This window comes from Podarcis melisellensis (assembly GCF_964234715.1).
Source record: "Podarcis melisellensis genome assembly, chromosome: 6".
In the NCBI taxonomy this organism is placed as follows: Eukaryota; Metazoa; Chordata; class Lepidosauria; order Squamata; family Lacertidae; genus Podarcis; species Podarcis melisellensis.
Genome location: NC_138538.1, coordinates 19,599,540 through 19,623,097, shown reverse-complemented (window position 1 = coordinate 19,623,097; position 23,558 = coordinate 19,599,540). Strand labels below are relative to the sequence as shown.

General features: G+C 44.9%; 1 protein-coding gene across 1 annotated transcript in view; it reads right to left on the bottom strand.

Moving 5' to 3' along the window:
* KCNB1 (potassium voltage-gated channel subfamily B member 1) overlaps positions 1-14,271 on the bottom strand; it is a 200,011-nt gene extending 185,740 nt beyond the window's left edge. The window contains exons 1-2 of the mRNA XM_081916774.1: positions 13,638-14,271; positions 9,868-10,529 (exon numbers count right to left, since the gene is read on the bottom strand). Coding sequence (XP_081772900.1) covers positions 9,868-10,434 — 567 coding nt within the window. The 5' untranslated portion in view covers positions 10,435-10,529; positions 13,638-14,271. The remainder of the gene's footprint in view (positions 1-9,867; positions 10,530-13,637) is intronic.
* Between the last annotated feature and the right edge of the window lie 9,287 nt (positions 14,272-23,558).

Genomic DNA, 23,558 nt, shown 5'->3' with positions numbered 1-23,558 from the left:
TGCACCCCATAAATCTGTTCAGGGCTCCCCCCAACCCTCTGGAGCAGTTCTGGGGACAGTGAAGTGAAAGGACAATGTGGGGAAGGACAGGGGGGAGGGGAATCTCACAGCGCTAGCCAAGGACGTAGCTAAACATGTTTGACAACACTCAAACGATCATGCAGTGACCATTTGGAAGATATCTGTATGCTGTTTGGAATATTCAGAAAACATCCAGGGTGTGTGTGTTCATATCCAAATAGCAAAATTCACAAAGGTCAATATTTGGGAGCTGATTTGCTTCATGTCTATAACGATACAGGTATTTTAAAAAGCCCTGCATTCTCAATGAGAAAACACTGAAAAGCAAGGTGAATAATCCATGCTAACTTTAATTGCCGTGGCAAAGCACCTCTAAGGAAGCCTCCGCTTGAAAATCCACATGAAAAGAAGAGGCATTTAAGGAAATAACCTGCAACCCAACTTTCATTCCAGCTAAATCCAATCCAATTGGCAAGGGCAGCCGAGGAAAGCATGACTAAGTAAAGACACAGCAAACAGTGGAGCCTATAAGCAGAAGGCAAATATAAACAAATGGGCAAGGAGGATCAGGAGTGCTGGAAAAGTAAGCAGAAACAGGAGTTAAAGGAACCATCTCAAAAGCAAACACCTAGTAGCATAAGAGGGATTATTTCAAGCTAAATAATTTGTAGGGATCTGGCAAGGATGTTGCCATCAGACGAGACAGAAGAAACTGACCCACTAAAGACATTGATAGGTGTTACAGCCTAGTAATAAGAACAAATGTTAATTAGCTTTTAATGCAGAGGACCAATTCCCAATGCATTAAGAGTGCCATCACTCTTGCTTAAGATTATTGCCTATGTGTTGTCCGGTTGAGCTGGACTACATGAGATTTATTTGCTTATTTTCCCAACGAAGAGGGCCAAGCACTCGACACAAATAAAATGTATTGCCAAGTGCCTTCCATCACTATCTCTGGACCCTTCTGAAAGAGATGGAGATCTCCTCACTGCAGCTTCATATTTGGGATGTGAGTCACCACTGTTCTGATTTTCTCCATCCCTGCAATTTCCATGTTCGCAGCTTCAAGGAGTGTGACAATGGCCATTGTGGCAGCCTGCAATTATGAATCAAAGCTGCCCAGGTTTTAGGGTGGAGAGGGTTGGCCTGATGTACTTGGGGAACACATGGCTGTCAGCTTCACAACAGTAGCTATGATAACGTGGTTGGGTTTCGCACAGATTTTGTCACTCAGGGTTCAGCCCATAACTATGGGAATGCTGGGATGCAGAGTGAAGCAAAGCACACATATTTTTAGGATTAGGGTGCTCTTGCCATAGGACTGAGGAGTTTTAACCGTGTGCAAGAAGCTGGACTGCAACCTCCTAATCCAGACAGTTTGCCAGTTTCTTTAATGGTTCTGGGTGAAGAGGGTATTCTTCAGTAATAGCAGAGTATTCCATTCTGACTCTGCCATGGGGTAGAGAGCCAGTCAGTCTCCAACCCAACTGCACAATGAGACTTGTTGATAATGTATAATATATATCGTATTGGCCTGAACATAAGTCACACTTTCTTTCCAAATTCCAACTGTGAAAAGTTAAGGTGCAGCTTAAATTTGCGACCTTACAAAAATTGGCTTTTACGCACCAACCATTTCAGTTTTAATGACAGGGTCGGGGGGGGGAATGGGATCTCCTCTCAATCCTCCTTCCATGCCCCCGCAGGTTCTTTTTGGATGCAAGTTCCCACAACCCCACAAACTCAGATCCCTCCCTCCCTCCATCTTCCTTATGGGCAGAGCAGGAGCCCAAAAGCCTGGTCAGGAATTCAAGAGGGAGGCTCCCAGCTTTGGGAAGCAGAATCATGGCTCTGCCCCCACCTTTTGCCCAATCTCTTTCGATGGAGCTGCGCAGAGGCTCCCTACCACTGATGACCCCTTTTACGGGTGTGAGTGCCTGTGGTATTTTAAGAAGGCGGCTTATATTCGGGTGTTGGCTTTTTTTCTTTTTCCTCTTGAATTTTAAAGGTGTGGCTTATTTGAGGCTGCAGCTTGTATTCGAGCCAGTATGGTATATAAATATAATTGAAGGATTTCCATAGACAACAAGAGTACATACAATGTCTCTGTTCCCAACAAAATACAAATTGATATGGCTAACTTAACCCAACAACCCCTCACCCCCTCTCACACACAAACAAAACTCACTGCAATCAGCTGAATGCAACCAACCATGCTCTGAGTGCTACAATCTCTTGCACCGCCCAAACAAACAAACTTGTTGATAATGTATGATGATCCAATGGTTCCGATCCCAACTATTTCAGATCAAGAGATGGCAGCTCTACCATATTAGAACGTCTGTTGGGTTGTTGTCCATGTGTGGCATATGCTGCATCTCACAAGTATTTTGGCATCTTCCCCCAGATGTTTTGTAGATATAAACAGAAGGTGTGAGTTGGTTTCCAGTTGTGCCATACAGTAGGTCAGGGAGAGGGCAGGCAGCAGAAGCTGTAGATGCTTCATTACCCACTCCAGCATCAGAGCTAATTGTAAAGATGAAATCTCCAGGTTACAACCCGGCAGTCTCAAATGCTTCACATGTCCCAACACTGCTCTCAAAGCTAAAGTCTGGATAGCTGCTTCTGATCAAGGAATGTATGTCACAAGTAGTGTGCTAGCATGTGCACTACAGGCATGTACTGAGCTTTAGAAGTTGCATGGTAACGACTCATGGCATTAAGAATGACTTTTACAGTGAAAAATCAACTGCATTCTGTTTTTGAAAAACTAGAGTCAGAAAAGAAGCTTTTAAGTGCCGAGTACAATCAATTATGTGTTTATTTAATGTTGGGTCCATGGGGAACCTGTGTCATTGCAGATATTAGACTCCAACTCCCATGATGCCTGACCACTGGCTATGTTAGTTATGGGTTATGGGTTATGCTCAACAGCATCTGCAAGGGCCACAGGTTTCCCATCCCTGACTTAAACTTTAACAGATCACAGAAGCATCAATTCTTAAGAACGCAAAAGCAATTACGATGAGTTCATCTGACTGCCTCAATAACACTGGCTAGAGATTCCTCTCCAGCAATTCCTGAATTACTTCCACTGGATTGGTTTGCACAGGAGAATGTGATGAACTGCTGGCAAAGAAAATGGAAGGCCCTTCCTTAGAAATAAATAAAGGAGAAAGAGTGTTGATCTTTCGGTCACAAGTCAATGCCACCTGCTCAACACAAAGGATGACATTTATGAAGTGGCTGCAGACAATGGGTTGGGGCTGACTTGAAATGTGTGCAGATTGCAGGCCCCAAATTATTATAATCAGGCACAGCTGTTTCACTCATAACAGAAGAGCAGAGCCGAAAATCTATACCCTGCCTTTTACAGAAGATGCACTCCTTATGACAAGGACAAAGCGCAAGTGACGCAGGATGTGTGTGATGGGATCTACTGCATTTTTAAAAAATTATACAATGGGTGAAGCAGGGCACTTTGAATTTGATGGAAGTTGCAGCACCAGGAAAGCGGGTGCTTAAGTATTAGCAGCCCAGGCTATTTCCCTAATTTAAGTCTCCCCTTCCCCCCAGTAATTCTATTGGATCTGCACACTCCTTACTCTGCCTCTGAGCATTATAATAGCTTTAGGAGAACAGTACTGGGAAAGGGCTGCTCTAATGAATTTCTGAGTCTTTTGTGCCCATTCTAAAGTCTCTCTTTTCTCTTTGGCGATCACTTGTAGCCGAGTAAGATTGTCTTCCACAAACACGGTTTTAACAACGAGTCCTTAAGTGACTGTGGAGGCCAATTCTGGGTCCACACGTCCTTCCACAGTGGGGACATTGCTTTCCATGCGGGAGTTAATCACAGTGTGAATTTGCCAAGTGTGCCTTCCTTGTAGCACATTTCTCCCTGCATCCTGAGTTTGAGTGTCTTCAAAACCCATGGCACTTTTGGTAGAGGCTGTTATCCAACTGGAGCACTTGCAGGCCAGTATTTCCCAGTTGTCAGTGTTTATATACTATATTTTTAAAGATTTCCCTTGAGACAGTCTTTAAACCTCTTTTGTTGACCACCAGCATTACGCTTTCCATTATTGAGTTGGGAATAGAGTAGTTGCTTTGGAAGATGATCATAAGGCATCCGCACAACATGACCAGTCCAACGAAGTTGATGTTGAAGAATCATTGCTTCAACGCTGGTGATCTTTGCTTCTTCCAGTACACTGGTATTCATTTGCCTGTCTTCCCAAGTGATGTCTAAAATTTTTGGAGACACCGTTGATGGAATCTTTTGAGGTGTTGGAGATGGTGTTTATAAGTGGTCCATGTTTCACAAGCATACAGTAAGGTTGGTAGTACGATAGCTTTGTAAACAAGCATTTTGGTTTCCCTGCGAATGTCCTGGTCCTCAAACACTCTGCACTTCACTCACAAGGGTCATAGGAACATGCAAGCCCACTCACCATGACAAGGTGATAATCCAGCGAGTGGGCCATTCTAAAGTAAAACAAACAAAACTAATGTGATCTAATGATAGATCATTGGTTTGTTCACTTTCTTCTAGAGATGGTCATTTAGCCTAGGGAACAAGCATCATAGGTAAAGGTCCCCTGCCCGTACGGGCCAGTCATGTCCGACTCTAGGCTTGTGCGCTCATCTCACTCTAGAGGCCGGGAGCCAGCGCTGTCCGCAGACACTTCCGGGTCACGTGGCCAGCGTGACAAAGCTGCTCTGGTGAGCCAGAGCCGCACACGGAAACGCCGTTTACCTTCCCGCTAGTAAGCGGTCCCTATTTATCTACTTGCACCCGGGGGTGCATTCGAACTGCTAGGTTGGCAGGCGCTGGGACCGAGCAATGGGAGCGCACCCCGTCGCGGGGATTCGAACCGCCGACCATGCTATCGGCAAGTCCTAGGCACTGAGGTTTTACCCACAGCGCCACCCGCGTCCCAACAAGCATCATACCTTTGTACATATAAGGCTAAACAGGCCACATTGTATGATGCACACCGATGTATGATGCTAATTTCGCCTAAGATCCTCAACACTTCTCCAGATTCCATTTCCCCTTCCCCATGTGTACAATAAAAGTATTACCAAGAGTAGCTTTCTTCTTTCTCTGCATGTTTATAGCAACCTTGCAAATAAGCCCCAAAAAATTACTAAGAAAAAAGCACACCAAGAACTCAGGCCAATGTAAGTTTCAATAGTGGGAGTGGTCCCTACTCGCAAATCAATAGTCAATAGTAACAAAAACTAATCCATTCAAAAGTATGTATTCTGACAAGGATTACAAACCCAAATAGAGATTACAAACTCAAACTCATAAAGATATGTATAACACAATAATTCGTTACAGAATTGGAGATAAGAATTTATGAGATAAGTTCATGTTAGTCCATAGTCAGATAGGACGTGGAGGTCTTAGTTTCAATCATGGAACAGAAGTCAGAAGTCAATTATGGATTAGAAACCAGGATAGGGCCCTGTTTTGATGTATGCACCTTACTAGACTGCAAAATAAGTAAATAAATAAACAAATTACCAGCCTGCTGGTAACTGGCAGATGAGAAACCAAGAAGAAGCTTGTGGCCTTTCTATGCTGGGGCCAGTGGAGAGGACTTCCCTCCTCTGACAACCCAATTGTTTTCTATGCCGGGCACAGAAAGGAGGGAGGAAATAAATACTCTGTCTTTCCTCTACAATCCACTCACCTGCATGTGATTCCTTGCTGCCTATAGCTACCAAGAAAGTGCTTAAGTACAAGGCTGACTTAGGTTGAGCTTTTAAAGGTCCATGTATCCTTTGTGTTACAGATTAATCAACCTGGAATATTATCACAGTCACTGAATAGCACTACCATAACTATTTTGGAAAGTGCAGAGATGCCAAAATCCAAACAAAGTTAAGCACTTTTAAGTTCCATTTACTTCAGCTGGAGAAAGTTATGTTTGTGCTTAATTCACCCACTGAAACCAATGGGACATTGAAATGTTTGATTTTGCCTATGCTGTTCCTTCTTTTATGTCTAGCTCTGATTTTGATAATGATGATCCAGTTCGTCAGATATCCCAGCTTGGAGCTTAACTTTCCTTCTATGAACAAAATGTCAAGTTCATATACCTGGGGAAGGTCTCTCCGCCTCCTGCTTTCTTCTGCAGTTCTTGGCACCCCCTGAAAATCTGCTAAGGGGCTTGGGGAAAACGTGGCAATGGTGTGGGATACCCTAAAATATTACTGTTTATTTACATGCTGCCTTTTGGCTTTAAAAAAAAGGAACAACACCACCACCAAGGTAGCTCATGAATAATCAACACACAAAATCAAGTACAAACAATACAAATTATAAAAACTCCAAACAAAATCTTATCATTTCAAAGGTATGAAAATCCAAATACATTCATCTTGCTGCCCAAAAAGGCAATGAGGGCAATTGCCACAAAAATATTAGAAAGAGCAGGACCCTCTTCCTGGGAATGATTTGGATATAATGTGTGTTTGTGGGGCAGGTTAAAGAAGCAGGGAGACTTGGTGGAACCGTACCCTCTTATGTGAACAGAGGAGCAACTCAGAATCTGAGTCTGTGCTAAGAATCTCAGCAGCGGAAGCTCGCAAGGAAGTGCCATGTGCTCCCACAATCCACTCTAAATTAGTACATAAGCCTGCAATTGCTAAATGCATTTACACTGGATTTCTCTCTCCCTCTTTGCTCCAGAAGGCAAACCCTAGAATGGATTTGACTTATAAATCACAAAAGACACTTCTTTGGCAAGGATGATCATCCTCATATACAATAAATCATGAAACATCAACAGCCTCTAATGGATTTTGATTCTGTGCCACAGCCGGCCTAAGCCGGAGGCCGACGTTTTGGGATTCTGCACGCATGCCAAAACACCCTGATAAATTATTCACATTCAGCACTGTGACATCTGAAATATATATTTAAAAAGGCAGCCTGGATCAGTCTGTTGTGAGAAATAAAAACAACAATTGGTTGGTTTTTTTTGAAAGCCACACAACATCCCTTTTCCTGACACACTGCATCAGATGTCCCTCGATCCTTGAAACGCCTTCTCAGAACTTTAAAGGAATTATCAGTTTCTTTTACAATCACTGGGCTGTGCTCATGCAGAAGCATCTAATCCAGGTTTTACAAAAGCGAAGTGTAAAGTCTTCTTGCTAGAATGTGCAATTTGCATATCACAGCGTATTCCGAGACCACCCCACTGACTAGAAAAATCGCAACTGCTTCCATGCCTATTTCTTTGATGGCCGTGGTTTTCAAAGATTCTCCCTTCAGAAAACGCTACCTCTGTTGAGATGTCCCATAATGTACGCAATGAAGTTCTGCATATCACAGAAGATTTTGGGAGGTGTTTTGCTCCCTTCATCCAAGACACTCACGGCTTTGGGGATGTCTCCACTGCCACATCTCAACTGAGCACACAGTTGGCAACATTCCACTCTTGCTGCACCATACAAAGGAAGGTTGATAACCATCAGCCAGCTGCCACTCCAGGAAGCTTGGGGAATGGATGTAGCTCAGTGGTGGAAGCTACAGAAGGTCCATGAGTCCAGCATCTCCATGGAGGGCTGTGGAAGGCACTTGCCTGAAATCCGGGAAATACTGAGCTAGATGGACCAACAGTCTGACACAGTAGGAGGCAGTTTCCTATGTTCTAACCTTTACTGATCTTCTCACTGAGAAACTCTTGGTAATTTTCCCAGGAGCCTTAGGGTTCCACAGAACTCAGCTTGAAAACCACTGCTTTACTATGAGACCCGCATGGTTTCTTAACAGCTGACCATCTGAGGTTTTCCAATTTAATGCTACATGTTGCTAATATGATAGCCTTCACATTTGCACCCAGTTTCTTTGTGGTTATGCTGGTGTTAATTTATTTATTGTATTTGTAACCCACCTTTTTTTTCTCCCCAAGGAGCTCATGATGGGATATACATGGATCTCCCCCTCTTCAGTCAATCCTCACAATAACCTTGTGCTGAAAGGCAGCGACTGGCCCAAGGTCACCCTGAACCCTGGTCTCCCAGGTCCTAGTCTGGCACGCCTACAGCAACACCACACTGGCAGCTTCAAGGTCATAAACTGGTGATGGTGACTTTTGGAGCCTTAATCTTTCCAAGGTGTATCTCACCCACCTACCCCTCGAACAAAAAACCGTCGAGCCTGAAGTATCGTTTTTCTAGATGGTACAAGTATGAAATACTGCATGGGTTGAAATAGAAGATTTAAATCAATACTTTTCTTTAAATACACTAGGGTATGAAAGGGTTAGGTCACTACTTTGGAATGCTTTAAAAGGGAAAGGGGTTGATACAACCATGCACCCTTCACAAGTGAAGTCGTGTGTGTATATATCATGTTTTGATGAGCGTAGCCTAAGGCAGCAGTATTGCAAACTCCTCACCCATCTGTTAGGCAGCCAAGTTAGAACAAGTTTCACCTGAAGTTACCTTTTGCTGTTGGGTCTGAATTCCCCATTGCTGACCCATTCTGACTGGCAGAAGATCTCCAGGGTATTCAACCAGAATTCTTTCATCACATTGATGCCTGAGATCCTTTGAACTGAAAATGCCAATGAATGAACTTGGAACCTTCCAGGTTCATGCAAATGTGGACTCTTATCACTAGGCTATGGACCCTCTCCCCTGACTCTTCTGCCCTCTTTTCATGACTTCCTGTCACTCAGTTCTTGACTGAAAGACAAGGCAGAACACCATCCACTTCTATCAGGTGGCTTGGTGTTCACAAAAAAAGCCCCTGCACAAACACAAAAAGCCACCCCACCCCCCCAAACTGGGCCATTTAGCAGCCTCAGAACTTATCTAACTGGCAGACTGAGACTATCAGAGTGGAAGCTTCTAACTTTCTATACCAATTTATGGAATCCCACGAGACCCCATGCAGATACTGTGTTTTCTTTCTTCTTTAAACAAAGTCAGTCCTCTGTAATCACAAGGAAAAAACAACGTTTTCAGATCTCCCCAAAATGCCTGAGACTAGAAATGAAAAAAATGGTGGTGGTCCAGGAGATTAGGATATCAACATAACCGCTAGAACACTGCATCCAGAAAATAGAGAAGCTGGAATGAACATTAGGAAGCCATCACTGTCCAGGGGTAGGGAGAGGAATGGGAAGAGTAGCACACTTGTTGAATTTAAACATAGAACTTAAGTAACTATAGTCTGCATAATGTGAATGGTATATCAATATAGTGAACTTAGCTGCTACCAAACCAACAATTCAATTGACATGGGTAATATTCTCACAGCACATACCAGTAGAAGGAAAACAAACCTTTAGGTAATGAATTGAAATATGCTATACAGTATTGCTGTCACACCAAAATCCATACTTTTGGGGATACTAACACCAAACACTCTTCAGGAGATTTGGCAAAGCTCCAATGCATCCATTCATGATTTATGAATATATTACATATCTGGCTTTGGCTACATGAAGTGTTTGCATAATCTGTCCATGGCCCTTTTAAATTTTCCATTAAGTGCTTTGGCCCCCCACAGAAAGTCCTCTACTCTTGTGTCAGTAAAAATGCAGGAAGTGCAGAATGACAGGTCAATCTGTGTCTATGTCCCCAAATCGTCTCTCTTAAAAACAACACTGAAACATAACTCCGTAATATGAAAGCACAGAAAAGAAAAGAATCGAATGGCACACTGCATTGTGGCAATCCCTTTTGATGCTACGGGCAGTACAGCCAGGATAGTACAATAAAACACTCAAAGCCCAGTATTCCCCAGCCGTTACTCTGATCAATAGGTACATGCTGTCTCCACAAGAGATAAAGTATGTGTAGCTTAGACTTTACCTTGGCTGCTACAGAAGAATTGGGCTTTTCCAGAAGGTCCCAGAGCTTTTTCCTCTTCTCGGCGCAGCAGGTGTTATCAAATTCCTCTCCTTCCCTCTCTCGCATTGTTTCCGCTTCCCTCTTGAGCTCCTCGTTCATCTGCTCCTTCTTCTGGTGGTACCTTGCCTGGCAACAGGACTCCAGATAGATCTCGTCAATCCCCCAATAGTCCAGTTCTTGGCTGAAGGACAAGGCACACATTTCCTCCATCATGTGCAGCTTGCCAGTGCGGTAAAAGTTCAAGATAGAAGTAAATGCCCCTGGGTGCCTATCAAAGAAATACTCGTTCTCCTCCAAGTTGTAGTCGTCACATATATCCATAAGGGTTTCGTGGGTGTTGCAGTCTCTGAGCTTACCCAACCTTGTCCGTGGCAACCTGTCCAGGGTTCTCCATAAAACCTCGTGGGCCAAGCCACCCACATTAAGCTTGACCCTTCTGGAGCAGGCCTTGCTCCTGACAATCTCCATGGGATCGGGAGGCAAAGAGGTAGTCGATCGAGATCCATGCTTATTCATCCCCGCAGGCATTGCTTGTCTCAGGAAGGCTGGAACAGGCTGATGAAAGCTTCCAGGGCACTCACACTTCTCAGCAGGATCTCTTCATCTGTCCTCCTCCTCCATGCCTGCAAAAGAAAAAAATCCACAAAGCTACTGGCGACTTCTGGGGATCAAATGAGAGCTTCTTCCTTTGTTTGTGGGCTGCCTGCTTGATCAATTAATCAGGCAGCTGTACAAACAGCTCCGTTAGTCTGCTTGAAGGAGCAGCGGGGACAGAAGGCTGGCTGCAAGAGCACAGGTCGCTGTTCAGTTTAATGGTGCTGAAACTGAAGAGAGCCTTAAGAGTGGTGAGCTGGGGGAAGGGTGCGGGGAGGCGATCAGGCTACCTTTTTTGCCATTGGCCCAGCAAGACTTAGAGCAGCCTTTGCCTGATCTATACATGGCAAGAACTCATTGCAATAGAAGGGAACCCTGTGCGCTGTCCACACCCAGGTGCTGAAATAGATTTCCTAACACGTTTTCCAGCCTCTGGGAAAATAACCAGTGCCATGTCACAGAATCACAGAATTGCAGAGTTGGCAGGGATCATGAGGCCCATTTAGTCCCACATCCTGAAGTGCTGGAATTTTTCAACCAGCATGGGGTTTGAACCCATAATCCTGAGATTAAGAGTATCATGTTCTACCAACTGAGCTATCAGAGTGTTTGGGGCAGTGGTGTTGTCAGGGCAGGCTGCTGGGACAATGCCCCAGAGAGAGAGAGAGAGAGAGAGAGAGAGCATGCGGGCCCCTATGTGGCTTACAGGCAGATTACTATGCTTTTGAAGTTACCATCTAAAGAGTCTCCCACCCCCATATGTCCATTGAGTCTGGAGTCTAAAATTACCAAACTGCCCCACTGGTTTGTAGTGGGATCTAGAAGACCCTATGAACCCCAGTTGGCAGCTCATCGGAGCAGTTTCCATTGTAATTAATTTTGCTCTCCTTGAAGTAATATGTATTCTCATCACCACTACCCACCCTCCTTTTCTTCTGAAGCTTTACTTAGATTTGTGGACTCCCCCCCCTTTAAACTGATGCATCAAAGCATTTGGGTATGTGTTACATAGAACAATCAAGCGAAAGCTGAAATACTTGGTTACTTATGAAAAGAGACCTGCATGTTTTGGTTTAAAGGCAATGTACATAACTGTTTGTCCCTCACCCTTTCATACCTTCCCCCACTCTCTCTCTCACACACAAACACACAAATAGATGTCCCAGCTTGATTCTAGGCACAATGAGAATTTGGATGTCCCTAACAAAAGGACTAGTTTGTACAACCATAATAGATTTTGGATTTTGGAAAGGGAGTAGGTGGGAAGTCTGATGTGCAGGGTCATCCCCTACCCAAGCTACAGCCACTGGTGTTCATTTGAGTCCCACTGTTTCAACTGGTAAGGCTAATTGAGACATCCAAACACCTTTCCCTAGAGAAGTGGGTGAACCCCAGAGACATAAATGGGGTACAAACCAGGTACACACCCACCAAGAGGCATATTTTGTGATCCAAGCTTGAACCTTTCATACAAACTCTTCTCTGAAGACACGCTACATACAGCGTTGTATATGGGGTAGGATACAATGGGGGGCATTAAAAGTCACTATAATTCTGCAAGAAACTCTACACATCAAATTGTCATATGCCTTTCTATACTCCTTCCCCAAATCATACGTACATGAAGCCTGGGGTATTTAGGAACTCCATGTTTTGAAGTTAGTTCAACCAATAGCACTTCCTTCCAGGTTTATGAGTTTTAAGACTGGGAAAGTAGCATGCAATTTTTATCTACTGGTTCTCATTTTTTCTTCTACATGTTCTGTAAGAGGCATTTCTCAGTTTTCTCTCTTCTGCCAAAGAGCTGAACTATGAACTTTAAAAGAGAATCATGGAGGGTCCCCCCTTTTTTTCTTTTTTAGCTATTTGGAGAAGAAGAAATGCTTCCAATCTAGTGTCTTCACATGTGCTTCTAATCTGTCCCTTGTTATAAATTTAACTCAAAGACATCAGAGGCACAGGCCGGCACTAATAGTTTACACAGCAGCACCTGATCACACACCGTTCTACATGCAGAAAGTCTAGCATGGAGCAAAGTCAAATGACATTCACAGTCTGATAGTCCTGTTCACATTGGGTATGGGTGAAACAAGCCATATCTATGGCTATTACTCTCTCCTCTCTCTGGTAAGCTCTGGAAAGGCAGATATGTCAGAGACTAATCTTTTGTAAATCACCACTTACAAAGGGTGGTCGGTGAAGGGGTTAGTGGGCTTGCAATGGCCCTATGCTAGAACAGATTACATCAGTGGGGGGGTGTATTGTAGAGGGGGAGGGAACAAAAAAAATTAAACTCTCACCTTATGAAGGTCTCTAGTGGAATGAGTGAATAGGGGAGCGGCACAACTATTTTAATTCATTTAAGTAAGATACTTGGGGAAGCAAAGTCTGCCGAGCTTAAGTTGGCTGCATCTGTTGGTGAGTTTGGGGCAAATGCCTCCAAGGAAATGGGGGCCATTAACCTCAATTATTTGAAATAAGGCACTGGAGAAAGACAGGCACACTTCTTCCATTTAAGTCTACAAGAAAGAGAGACTACACCGCGGAGTGTGTACGTTTTTGATGGAGATGGTGTGGAGACAGAGAACCCGAGTTTATAACCTGAGTGGGAGCAATCATCACATTTATTTCCAGCTCTTTAAAAAAAAGAAAGAATGTGGGGCTTCTACGGGAGGCAGTGTGAAAGAATTTCCATCTCCTCCATTTATCCCCCCCCCCAGCGATAACTAATAGGAGTCGTCATAACAACAGCCTTTAAAAAAGAGAATAATATGCAGCCAGTAGAAAGAGCTAGCAACACTGTTGCTTATACAAGATGGGAGAAATCCGGGAGAAGAAGAAGAGGAAGAGGAGGAACGGCTCCTTCTCTTTCCCCACGCCCGACTAAAATCCTACAAGGGTTTTCAGGGGGCAGGGGGGAGTCAGATCCCTTCCACCACCCCAACACCGACGGGGACCGAACCCTCGATTTGAGGAGCAGGACCCTCGGGCAGCTCCCCAGCCCAGCCTGCGCATCCACATGCTGCCCCGGGCAGATGTGATCCTCTAGCTCCTAACTCCGCGTGGGGTTTGCCCCCTTCCCCCCTCTCCCCTCCCCTCGGATGCCCGTCTCCCCATCCCCCAATTCCGCCACTCACTTCTCTTGCCACGATCCCGGAGAAAGGAGGCGCCGTGGGGTTCCGGGGGGCGGCGAGGGCATCGGTCGGCCAGCTGGCTGGCTCGCTCGCTACATCCTGCTCCGGGCTAGCTCAGCAGGCAGGCAGGCAGGCGTCGCGGGCATCCTCGGCGGCGGCGAGAGATGGGGAGGGGGGCGGGCAGGGGGAAAAAGAAAACCCCACCGGGGACGAAATCCCAGGATAACCCCTTCAGCAGCTGGATGGGGAGAGCAAAGGCAGCAGCTCCCCCCCCCACCCCGGGCCGAGGCGTCTCTGTGGGTCTCAAGAGGCGCCCCCCGTCGCAACAAGCGTCTCGCAGGCCCTCGCGCCGATCCGGCTGCGCTTCTCGCCCAAGCCCCACCTTCAGCTCCGCCGACGCCGCGCGCGGGGCCCGGGCCCAGCGGGGAGGAAGCGCCCGCCGCTGGCAGTTCGGGAGCGCGGCCTCTCTCCTCCTTCTCGCCTTTCCTTCTTTCTCCCGTTCGCTTCTTGCTAACGGAGATCAACAAGTCCAGCCTGAGCCTCCAGCTTCGCCCTGCGATTCTGGTTGCGCGGAGTTTGGCTCGAGCGGATTAGAAGTTGGAGGAGAAAGGGAGACGGGGAAGAGGGGAAGGAGCGAGCTCCATCTAGAGGCCGGCATTGCGGAGCAGAGGCGACCCCAGAATGGCTAAAAAGAAAGAGCTGAGCAGACTTCCAGACTCCCAACCTTCCTTCTAGGTTTTTAAGCAGAGGTTGGATGGTCATCTGTCATGTATCATGCTGCATTGCAGGAGGTTGAGACTAGATGACTCTGGGGGTCCCTTTCAACTCTACCATTCTATGATTAATAAAAGCTCAGCAAATGGAATCCAGTTAGTTTTGCCATGGCCTGATGGTTATCAGCTTGTGGTAAGATGGAGGCTGGCTTTTTCACTGGTAGCACCTGTATTGTGCTGTATTAAGAAAAAGACCCATCATCATTGGCATTCAGCCGGCTCCTCAATACAGGCCTGCCTATTTGGGCAAACATTTTAATGGGACTCTTTTATTGTAAATTAAAATGGGTGGGCTTTAATGTTTTGATGGAATGGATTTCTTCTGTATTATGTTTAGGCATGGATTTTATAACTGATTTTATACTTATAAACCACTTAGCGACCATTTTGGCATGTAAGCAGTATACAAATTAATACATCTCCCCCCTCCAGGCTGATGATGAGTTCTGATGAGCTCAAAAGCTTGCATATTTATTTGTGCATTTTCCTTTGGGATCATGTGTGTGTGCATGCATGCATAGGCATTCTCTCTCTCTCTCTCTCTCTCTCTCTCTCACACACACACACACACACCAACATTCATAATGTATATGATCCTTATGTGGCCAGACTGGTACCATCCATCCATGCCAAAGAGGGTAGGTATCAGCAGGTTTGTGGGAAGGGGAACCCTAAGGTAAACAGAAGTGCAAAAGGGGGACTAAAGAGAGGAACCCCAAGGACTGAGCATGCTCAGGGTTTAAGGAATGCTGACTGACTGTTGGAGGGTGCCATGCAAACACTCACCTGGCAATGGGAGAGGTGGAAGGAAGTATTCTGAAAGAGTACATGGCTGCTGCAACAGGAACACTCCACTGTGTACCATTTTTATTGTCAGTCCCACTTATTACCTTCCAGTTTCCTTTGATTTGTTCTCTAATGAACCAATAAACCTACCTGCAATTTTAATCTCACTTAAATGACTCTATTCTGGAGAGCAAAGTGCTTGGGTGCCTCTTGAATGAAAACTGTTAAAATGCCCAATATTTTGCTGTGAATCGTCCCTGCTTCAATCACACATTTTATGCTATTCCATTATTTCCTAATGGCTGGTGGGAAAGGGGAGTATTATGTGATATTTTCCACTGTTGACAGATTTATAGATGCCAGAATCCATATGAGAGGCAGCTTTTGCAAGAACCATTCTTCGTTTCCCCCATTTCAATCAGTTTTTCCCATCTGTAAATGGAATGAAAAAGCTACATCAATTGGAATTGAATTCGCTTTTCAAACACCTCTCATGCTTGATACTACTTTAATAGCATTCGTTCATGATGACACACAAACAAGGCATTTTCTAGGATCGTTGTCACAAGCAGCTTTGCATGACAAGTTGGCTCACAGTTTCGGAGTGAACCCAGTTCGGAAGAGCGAATTTTGCTCCTAACGAAGGCTTTGACCAGAAGCGTTCTTGCCTAGCTTAGCATGAAGTATCAGTTGTGCCCAGCAATAACTGGTGGCCACTGAGATTGGTAGGGCAGCAGTCATGGAGCCCAACACTAGGTGGTGCTAGAGCCAATGACAGACCGAGCCAATCAAGTTTAGTTTTGTCCTCCTCCCTGCTGAGTTCTACAAGGACAACACTGAGACTAAGGGCTTATCCGCACTTACCTTTCCTCTGCCTGCTTCCTCTCCTTCCACTTAGATCAGCTTTTGCATATTCTGCTTCAACTGAGAGGGTCTTCATCACTGTGACCTTCAGAATGAGGAACTGCCTCCCTCAGGAAATCCATCTGGATCATGCCCAATAGATTTACATTAGGATTTTAAGACCTAGGATTGCTGCTGTAGAAATTTATCTCATATTAGGCAGTATTTTCACTGGAAAGACCAGTTGTCGTTATTGTTAATGACATTTGTATTCCATCCTTCTTCCTATGGTGGCCTACATAGGAAGGTTAGTTCACATTAGCTTCATAATAACCCTGTGAGGAAGATTTGGCTGAAAGAGAATCACTGGCTCATGGTCGCACCCCAACAGTCAATTCTCTCTGCCTTAAGGCTGCAAAGACACCATACATTTAAAGCTCATGACTCCCATCCCAAAGAATCCTGGGAAATGTAGTTTATCCTTCACAGAACTACAATTCCCAGCACCCTTAACAAAGAGCAGGGTTCTTTGGGGGGAAGTCACGTGCTTTAAATGTATGATAGGAATGCAGCTTCTCTTTCTCTCTCAACATACAGGCCATTAAGGAATGGGAAAAAAGTGTTTCAATCTAATTCATTCGAAAAAGCTTTTTATTGGTTTTGTTGCCCTTTCTAAATCAATGTCAGGATCTCTTTGGCCTGTGTGGAGAACCAGCAAAGAAACTCAGCTGAGTATTACAAACAGGAGTGGGGAGGTAAGAGAAGTTCTAATTGGAGTTGCTTTTACTAATGTTTTAGCATTTGCAACATCATTCACACAACCCCATTGTGGTTTCCTTTCCTTGGAAAAGCTGAGAGAGGCCCCTTGTACTTAGTGTCACTGATGATGATGAATCTAAAGCAGTAATGGCTCATAAGTGTTGTGGAACGCCAACAGAGGCAGCTCTATGCGCAAATCTGAACCTCCCTGCCTCTGCTTTCGCTGTGGTGAGGATATTGGAGCTTGCAGGCTATATGAATTCTTGGAAAGAGCAAGGCATTTAAAACTGTTTGTTCTGCGGCAAGGACAGGGGACCTTTTCAGCCTGGGGGCCAGATTCCCTTCTGTTCAACCTTCTGAGGGGGCCACATGGCACTAGAGAGTGGGGCTGGGGGAGGGAAGCTGGAAGGGACCACCAACCCTCCTGGCAATGAAAGACTTCATAGGTGTATCCGCATCCACAGATACTGGGTTGACAACCGCAGTGTAGACGAAGTCCACGTTTCAATTCTTTGACGCAAACAATAGGTTACAGTGGCAGATCATTTAATTCACTTTTTGTTGTTTAGTTGTGTAGTTGTGTCCGACTCTTCGTGACCCCATGGACCAGAGCACGCCAGGCACTCCTGTCTTCTACTGCCTCCCACAGTTTGGTCAAACTCATGCTGGTAACTTTGAGAACACTATCCAACCATCTCGTCCTCTGTCATCCCCTTCTCCTGGTGCCCTCAGTCTTTCCCAACATCAGGGTCTTTTCCAGGGAGTCTTCTCTTCTCATGAGGTGGCCAAAGTATTGGAGCCTCAGCTTCAGGATCTGTCCTTCCAGTGAGCACTCAGGGCTGATTTCCTTCAGAATGGATAGGTTTGATCTTCTTGCAGTCCATGGGACTCTCAAGAGTCTCCTCCAGCACCATAATTCAAAAGCATCATTTCTTCAGCGATCAGCCTTCTTTATGGTCCAGCTCTCACTTCCATACATCACTACTGGGAAAACCATAGTTTTAACTATACGGACCTTTGTCGGCAAGGTGATGTCTCTGCTTTTTAAGATGCTCTCTAGGTTTGTCATTGCTTTTCTCCCAAGAAGCAGGCATCTTTTAATTTCGTGACTGCTGTCACCTGCTTTAAACAAGGTCAGATTATTTGCCCATCTAGCAGTGAGGAACCTCCAGTCTGGGGGCCAAATTAGGCTTATGAAGTCAGGTTTTAAGCAAGCAAAGATGCAGCTGGGCCAAGGAGAGTTTGCAGGCACTGTCAACCAGTTGATGGTGGCTTCTGCATAGCCCTGCACAACACTTTGTGAGCACCAACCATCAGCTGATTGCTGGAGATTGCTAAGTGCAGCACATGGAGTCATCAAGCAATGACAATCAGCTGACTGCGTAGATTATAGCCCCCAATTAGTCTACTCCCGCAGTGGCTCTCCAATGTCTTATGCTGGGGCGCCTTCCTTCTATCTGATCCTTCTAACTGAACATGCCAGCAATTTAACCTTGGGCTTTCTGCATGCAAAGCATGGGCTCAGCAACTGAGTTATGGCCCTTCCCCTTCAAAAAGTTGTTTGTTCCTAATAGTTACATAGAAAATATATTGACCACAAGGGAGTTACAAATTACAGAACTCAAGGTATCTTGATTGTCATGGATATTGTGCTAACTAGGTCCTGAGGTTAATGACTAGACTTTTAAGGACTTCACAGTGAACACTGCTGTAAATCACACCTAGAGTGTGATCTTTTGGACTAGCATACAGATGCCCTGCTCTGAAATGCGAGGAAAGAGCTGAGTTTCTACTCTCCGATTTTCATAGCATTTGCCCTCCCTTCTGCGTTTCTCTGTCACTAATAATACAGAACTTGTGGTTCAGAGAGTTTAATGCCGAGTGCTGAAATGTAATAAATGCAAACTGTAATTCTAAGTAAATATTTAATGATGTTGGCGGCACTACCTTATGGACAAAGCTGCAAAAATTACCCAGAGGCATGCCTGCATGGGAAGAGGAACTTTGCAGAGGCATTTTTGGTAATTGGATACATTAAGTTCAGACCACAGACCTCCAAATGGCTATAGACCCCATTTGTTGCATGGTTTGATTATTAAGACGGAAAGACCTCCGATAGATGCTGCTCTGTGTCAAACGAAAGGCTTTCATTAAGAAGCATTTTGCTCTTTGGGGAAGTTGGACTTTGCATAAGGCAAGCTTCTTCTGAGCATACCTAATGCCTCCAAAATGGAAAGTCATTGCCAGTATAATAATGCTGTTGTACACATCTATTGTGCAACCACACTTGGAATACTGTGTACAGTTCTTATCTCCGCACTTGAAAGTGGAGATCATAGAGATGGAAAAAGTTCAGATGAGGGCAACCTAAGTAATCAAAGGGATGGGGCAACTCCTCTATGAGGGCAATGGGGACATGATAGAGGTATATACAATTATGCATGTAGCTCATAATACCATTGAACTCATCCATTGAAGCAGATTCCGGTCAAAAGCAGGTACTGTTTAGGAAAGCTTTTAATGTTTAATAGGTTATTGTATTTTAATATTCTGTTGGAAGCCACCCAGAGTGGCTGGGGAAACCCAGCCAGATGGGTGGGGATAAATATAATAATAATAATAATAATAATAATAATAATAATAATAATAATAATAATAATAATAATAATACAGTGGTACCCCTGATTACGTACTTAATTCATTCCGGAGGTCCATTTTAACTTGAAACTGTTCTTAACCTGAAGCACCACTTTAGCTAATGGGGCCTCCTGCTGCCGCCGCCTTTCTTACTGCACCTATATTTAATATCATTTTATTTCAAGGGCTGGCATAGGAGAAACTGGTCTTGAGATTGGTTATTTTGGTTGTCACTGCAACCTTAAACAGCACGGAGGTGATTTTTCTTACCAGCACATCAAAATGGGTATTTGTTAAAAGGTCTTAATTGACTAAGCACATCTGTTCACCTCTATTGCACCTGTGCCTGCACCTGTCTTTGTATCCTAAAACACAGACATTGTCATTCACTCTCCACATGCAAAGGAAGGCTGGCGCAAAATAATTTGTTCACAGAGTGACTTAGAAAACTGAAGCCTGACAGATGTAACCCAACCAAGAACGAGGTCTGCAACAGAGGCAGGCATCTTTTGGGGGCCCAAGCTTCAAAAGACTGCCATCATTTATTTATGATTTTGCTTGTTATTCAAAGTATATATTTTTTATTCCCCTGCTGAGATGGGTAGTGAAAAATACTAATTAATTTCAGGGAATAACATATGTTGTTGTTTTTAAAAAACCATTCTGAGCCATCATAGCCATAACATAATGAGCTATTGGCTAATTTTTCTTTCTCAAGATAACCTGGATAAATTCTACAGAACCTCCCACACACTTCACATTTTCCTTTGACCCGACACTGACAGAGTGTGGCTTGCTAACTGCCTCTCACACATGGTTGAGGAACCTGTGGGGCTCTGGAGGTTGTTGGACTCCAATTCCCATCAGCCCCAGCCAACATGATCTGTGGTCAGGGATGATGGGAGATGGAGTCTGATATCCTCTTGAGAACCATGGATTTCCCATCCTGCTCTTCTTGCCAAGTTAGACGGCGATCCTATAAACAATTCAGCAGGAGAAAACTCCCTTGAATTCAGTTTACTTCTGAGTAAACATGTGTAGGATTGCGCTGTTAAGCAACAGTGAGTCATAACACTTTCTGGGGCTTCTCTGTTCTCCACAAAATTCACCCACACCATACATTTGAAGTACATGGGTTCCTGCAAAGAATCCTGGGAACTGTAATTTGCTATGGGTGCTGGGAATTGTAGATCTGTGAGGGGTAAGCTCCCAGGCTTCCTTGGGGGAAAGCCATGTGCTTTAGAAATATGGTGCAGATGTGCCAATTCTCTGCCTCTTCACTATTTCCTTGAATATTAGAGAGACCCATAAGTACCCAGTCACCTGGCAGTAACTGCAGAACAGACATTTTAGGGAAAGGACTGTCAAACCTATTTCCCCCTATTGTGTTTTCAGTTCCTTCCCCCACCCCCATATTTCATCTTCTACTTTATTTAGGATGTGTGTGCAATGATGTTGGGAAGTTGTTGTTGTTGTTTAGTCATTTAGTCGTTTAGTCATGTCCGACTCTTCGTGACCCCATGGACCAGAGCACGCCAGGCACTCCTGTCTTCCACTGCCTCCCGCAGTTTAGTCAAATTCATGCTGGTAGCTTCGAGAACACTGTCCAACCACCTCGTCCTCTGTCATTCCCTTCTCCTTGTGCCCTCAGTCTTTCCCAACATCAGGGTCTTTTCCAGGGAGTCTTCTCTTCTCATGAGGTGGCCAAAGCATTGGAGTCTCAACTTCAGGATCTGTCCTTCCAGTGAGCACTCAGGGCTGATTTCCTTAAGAATGGATAGGTTTGATCTTCTTGCAGTCCACGGGACTCTCAAGAGTCTCCTCCAGCACCATAATTCAAAAGCATTAATTCTTCGGCAATCAGCCTTCTTTATGGTCCAGCTCTCACTTCCATACATCACTACTGGGAAAACCATAGCTTTAACTTTGCGGACCTTTGTTGGCAAGGTGATGTCTCTGCTTTTTAAGATGCTGTCTAGGTTTGTCATTGCTTTTCTCCCAAGAAGCAGGCAGAGTTCCTCTGAACAGCGGGCCTTACCTTAGGAAAAATGAGGCAGTGTGTCTTGGGTTCCAGATGTGTGTGTGCACACACACCATTAGAGGGCAGCAAACTGTTATTTATTTCTTAAGTTTTGTTTTGACAGCTGCATCCCACCCTGAGCTTGGAGTGGTGGACCTAAATATAAGCCACCCCACAAGTACTCTGTGTAGTAACAAACTGAACTATAACCACCCAATGCACCACTTTTTTCATAAAAAGGATAGGGTTTGCTTTCTGTTCTGTATTCACGAACTAGTTCTCATGTACAAAAGGTAACAGATTTTACAAACATAGGGCTGGATCCTAATGATTTCTGCATCAAACTGTAGTTTGTTCTAGTCATGCTGTTTACAAAAAGGGGGTTGCCAAAATAATCACTGCTTCTGCCTTCTCCAGCCTGGTCCCCCCCAGATGTTTTGGAGTCCCAGACTACAACTCCCATCGTCCCCACACAACCCACTGGTGGAAGTTGTAATCCCAAGGATCTGAGGGGCACCAGGTTGGAGAAAGCTGACCTAGCAATGCAGGAATCTCAACATACGGTTCCCCATCCAGTTTGAAACCATACCAGACCCTGCTTAGCTTTGCAATGTGCTAATAGTTTTAATGCTGCACCACCAGAAGGAAGCCCATAGGTTCCCCATCCTTGTTTTATAACAGGTTTTCCTTGGCCAGCCTGATGCTGCTGAACTACAACTCCCAGCATCCTAAGCCATTGGTTATGCTTAATGGGGCTGGTGGGAGTTGTGGTTCAGCAACATCTGGAAGGCCAGAGGTTGCTGACATGTGTTTTATAGCAAGTGAGATTATGAATACAGGCTGATTAGGGACGCGGGTGGCGCTGTGAGTTAACCACAGAGCCTAGGGCTTGCCGCTCAGAAGGTCAGTGGTTCGAATCCCCACGACGGGGTGAGCTCCCGTTGCTCTGTCCCTGCTCCTGCCAACCTAGCAGTTCGAAAGTGCGTCAAAGTACAAGTAGATAAATAGGTACCACTCCGGCGGGAAGGTAAATGGCGTTTCCGTGTGCTGCTCTGGTTCGCCACATGACCCAGAAGCTGTATGCCGGCTCCCTCGGCCAATAAAGCAAGATGAGCGCCACAACCCCAGAGTCGGTCAGAACTGGACCTAATGGTCAGGGGTCCCTTTACCCTTTACCTTTTTAAGCTCCAAGATGGGTGTGAAACACCATAACTTGCTGATCTGCATCTCTTAAAGCAACAGACAGGAGCTCTGGGCACAGTTTCCCCATCTTGAGTGCCATCACTTACATCAGCAAGATCTGACTATCCTGGAGATTAAGCTTCACCACGAACCTCTTCCCCCTGACATGATTTAAACATTCCACTTACTTAATGCAGAAATTTACAGATCTGTTAAATTGCTATTTGCAGTTGTAATTTAAAGGTTCACTGCTACAGCCATTAGAAACCAGAAGTGTTGGCTTTTCATGCAGATTCAAAGCTATGATTACAGGGACACAGAGGGCATTTGCTAATGTGCCCATTCCCAGAATAACTATAAAACATGTGAATTGGGCCAAGACCTGTAATGAGGACAAATAAATTCTAAGGGAGGGGGGTAATAATCTAGTTCAGTACCCTTTATTTCAATGTTCAGGCTGGGAGTGCCATAGCCTATATAGCCAAATAGGCACCAGAAACGCAAAAGTGGGAGATATCAGCAAGCATACGGGAAACCACAAAATCTGCAGAACTGCAATGACGAAATCTCCAGGCCCCACCCCCACCCCCCAAAAAAACTTAGGAAAAATCCTCAAGGGGAATGGGCGACTTCTCCCTCCCCAAAACCCAGTGAGGACTGTAGGCGCAAATGTTGACTTGCTTTTTGGAAGTGGGAATGGAATGGAGTAACCTGGAAATGGGCACATGGGCTGGCTGGCTGGCACAGTGAAGAGCAGCACTCTGCACTGAAGCATTTTGTTACTGCGTGACACTTGGACCGAGCGGAGAGCCAAACAGGAACCCACCCAGATAAGTGGCTGGGTTTGTTTGTTTGTTTATTTATTTGCAAAAATAATTCTGTACTGCCATCTAATGCAAAATACTGAGGCTGAGTACAACAAAA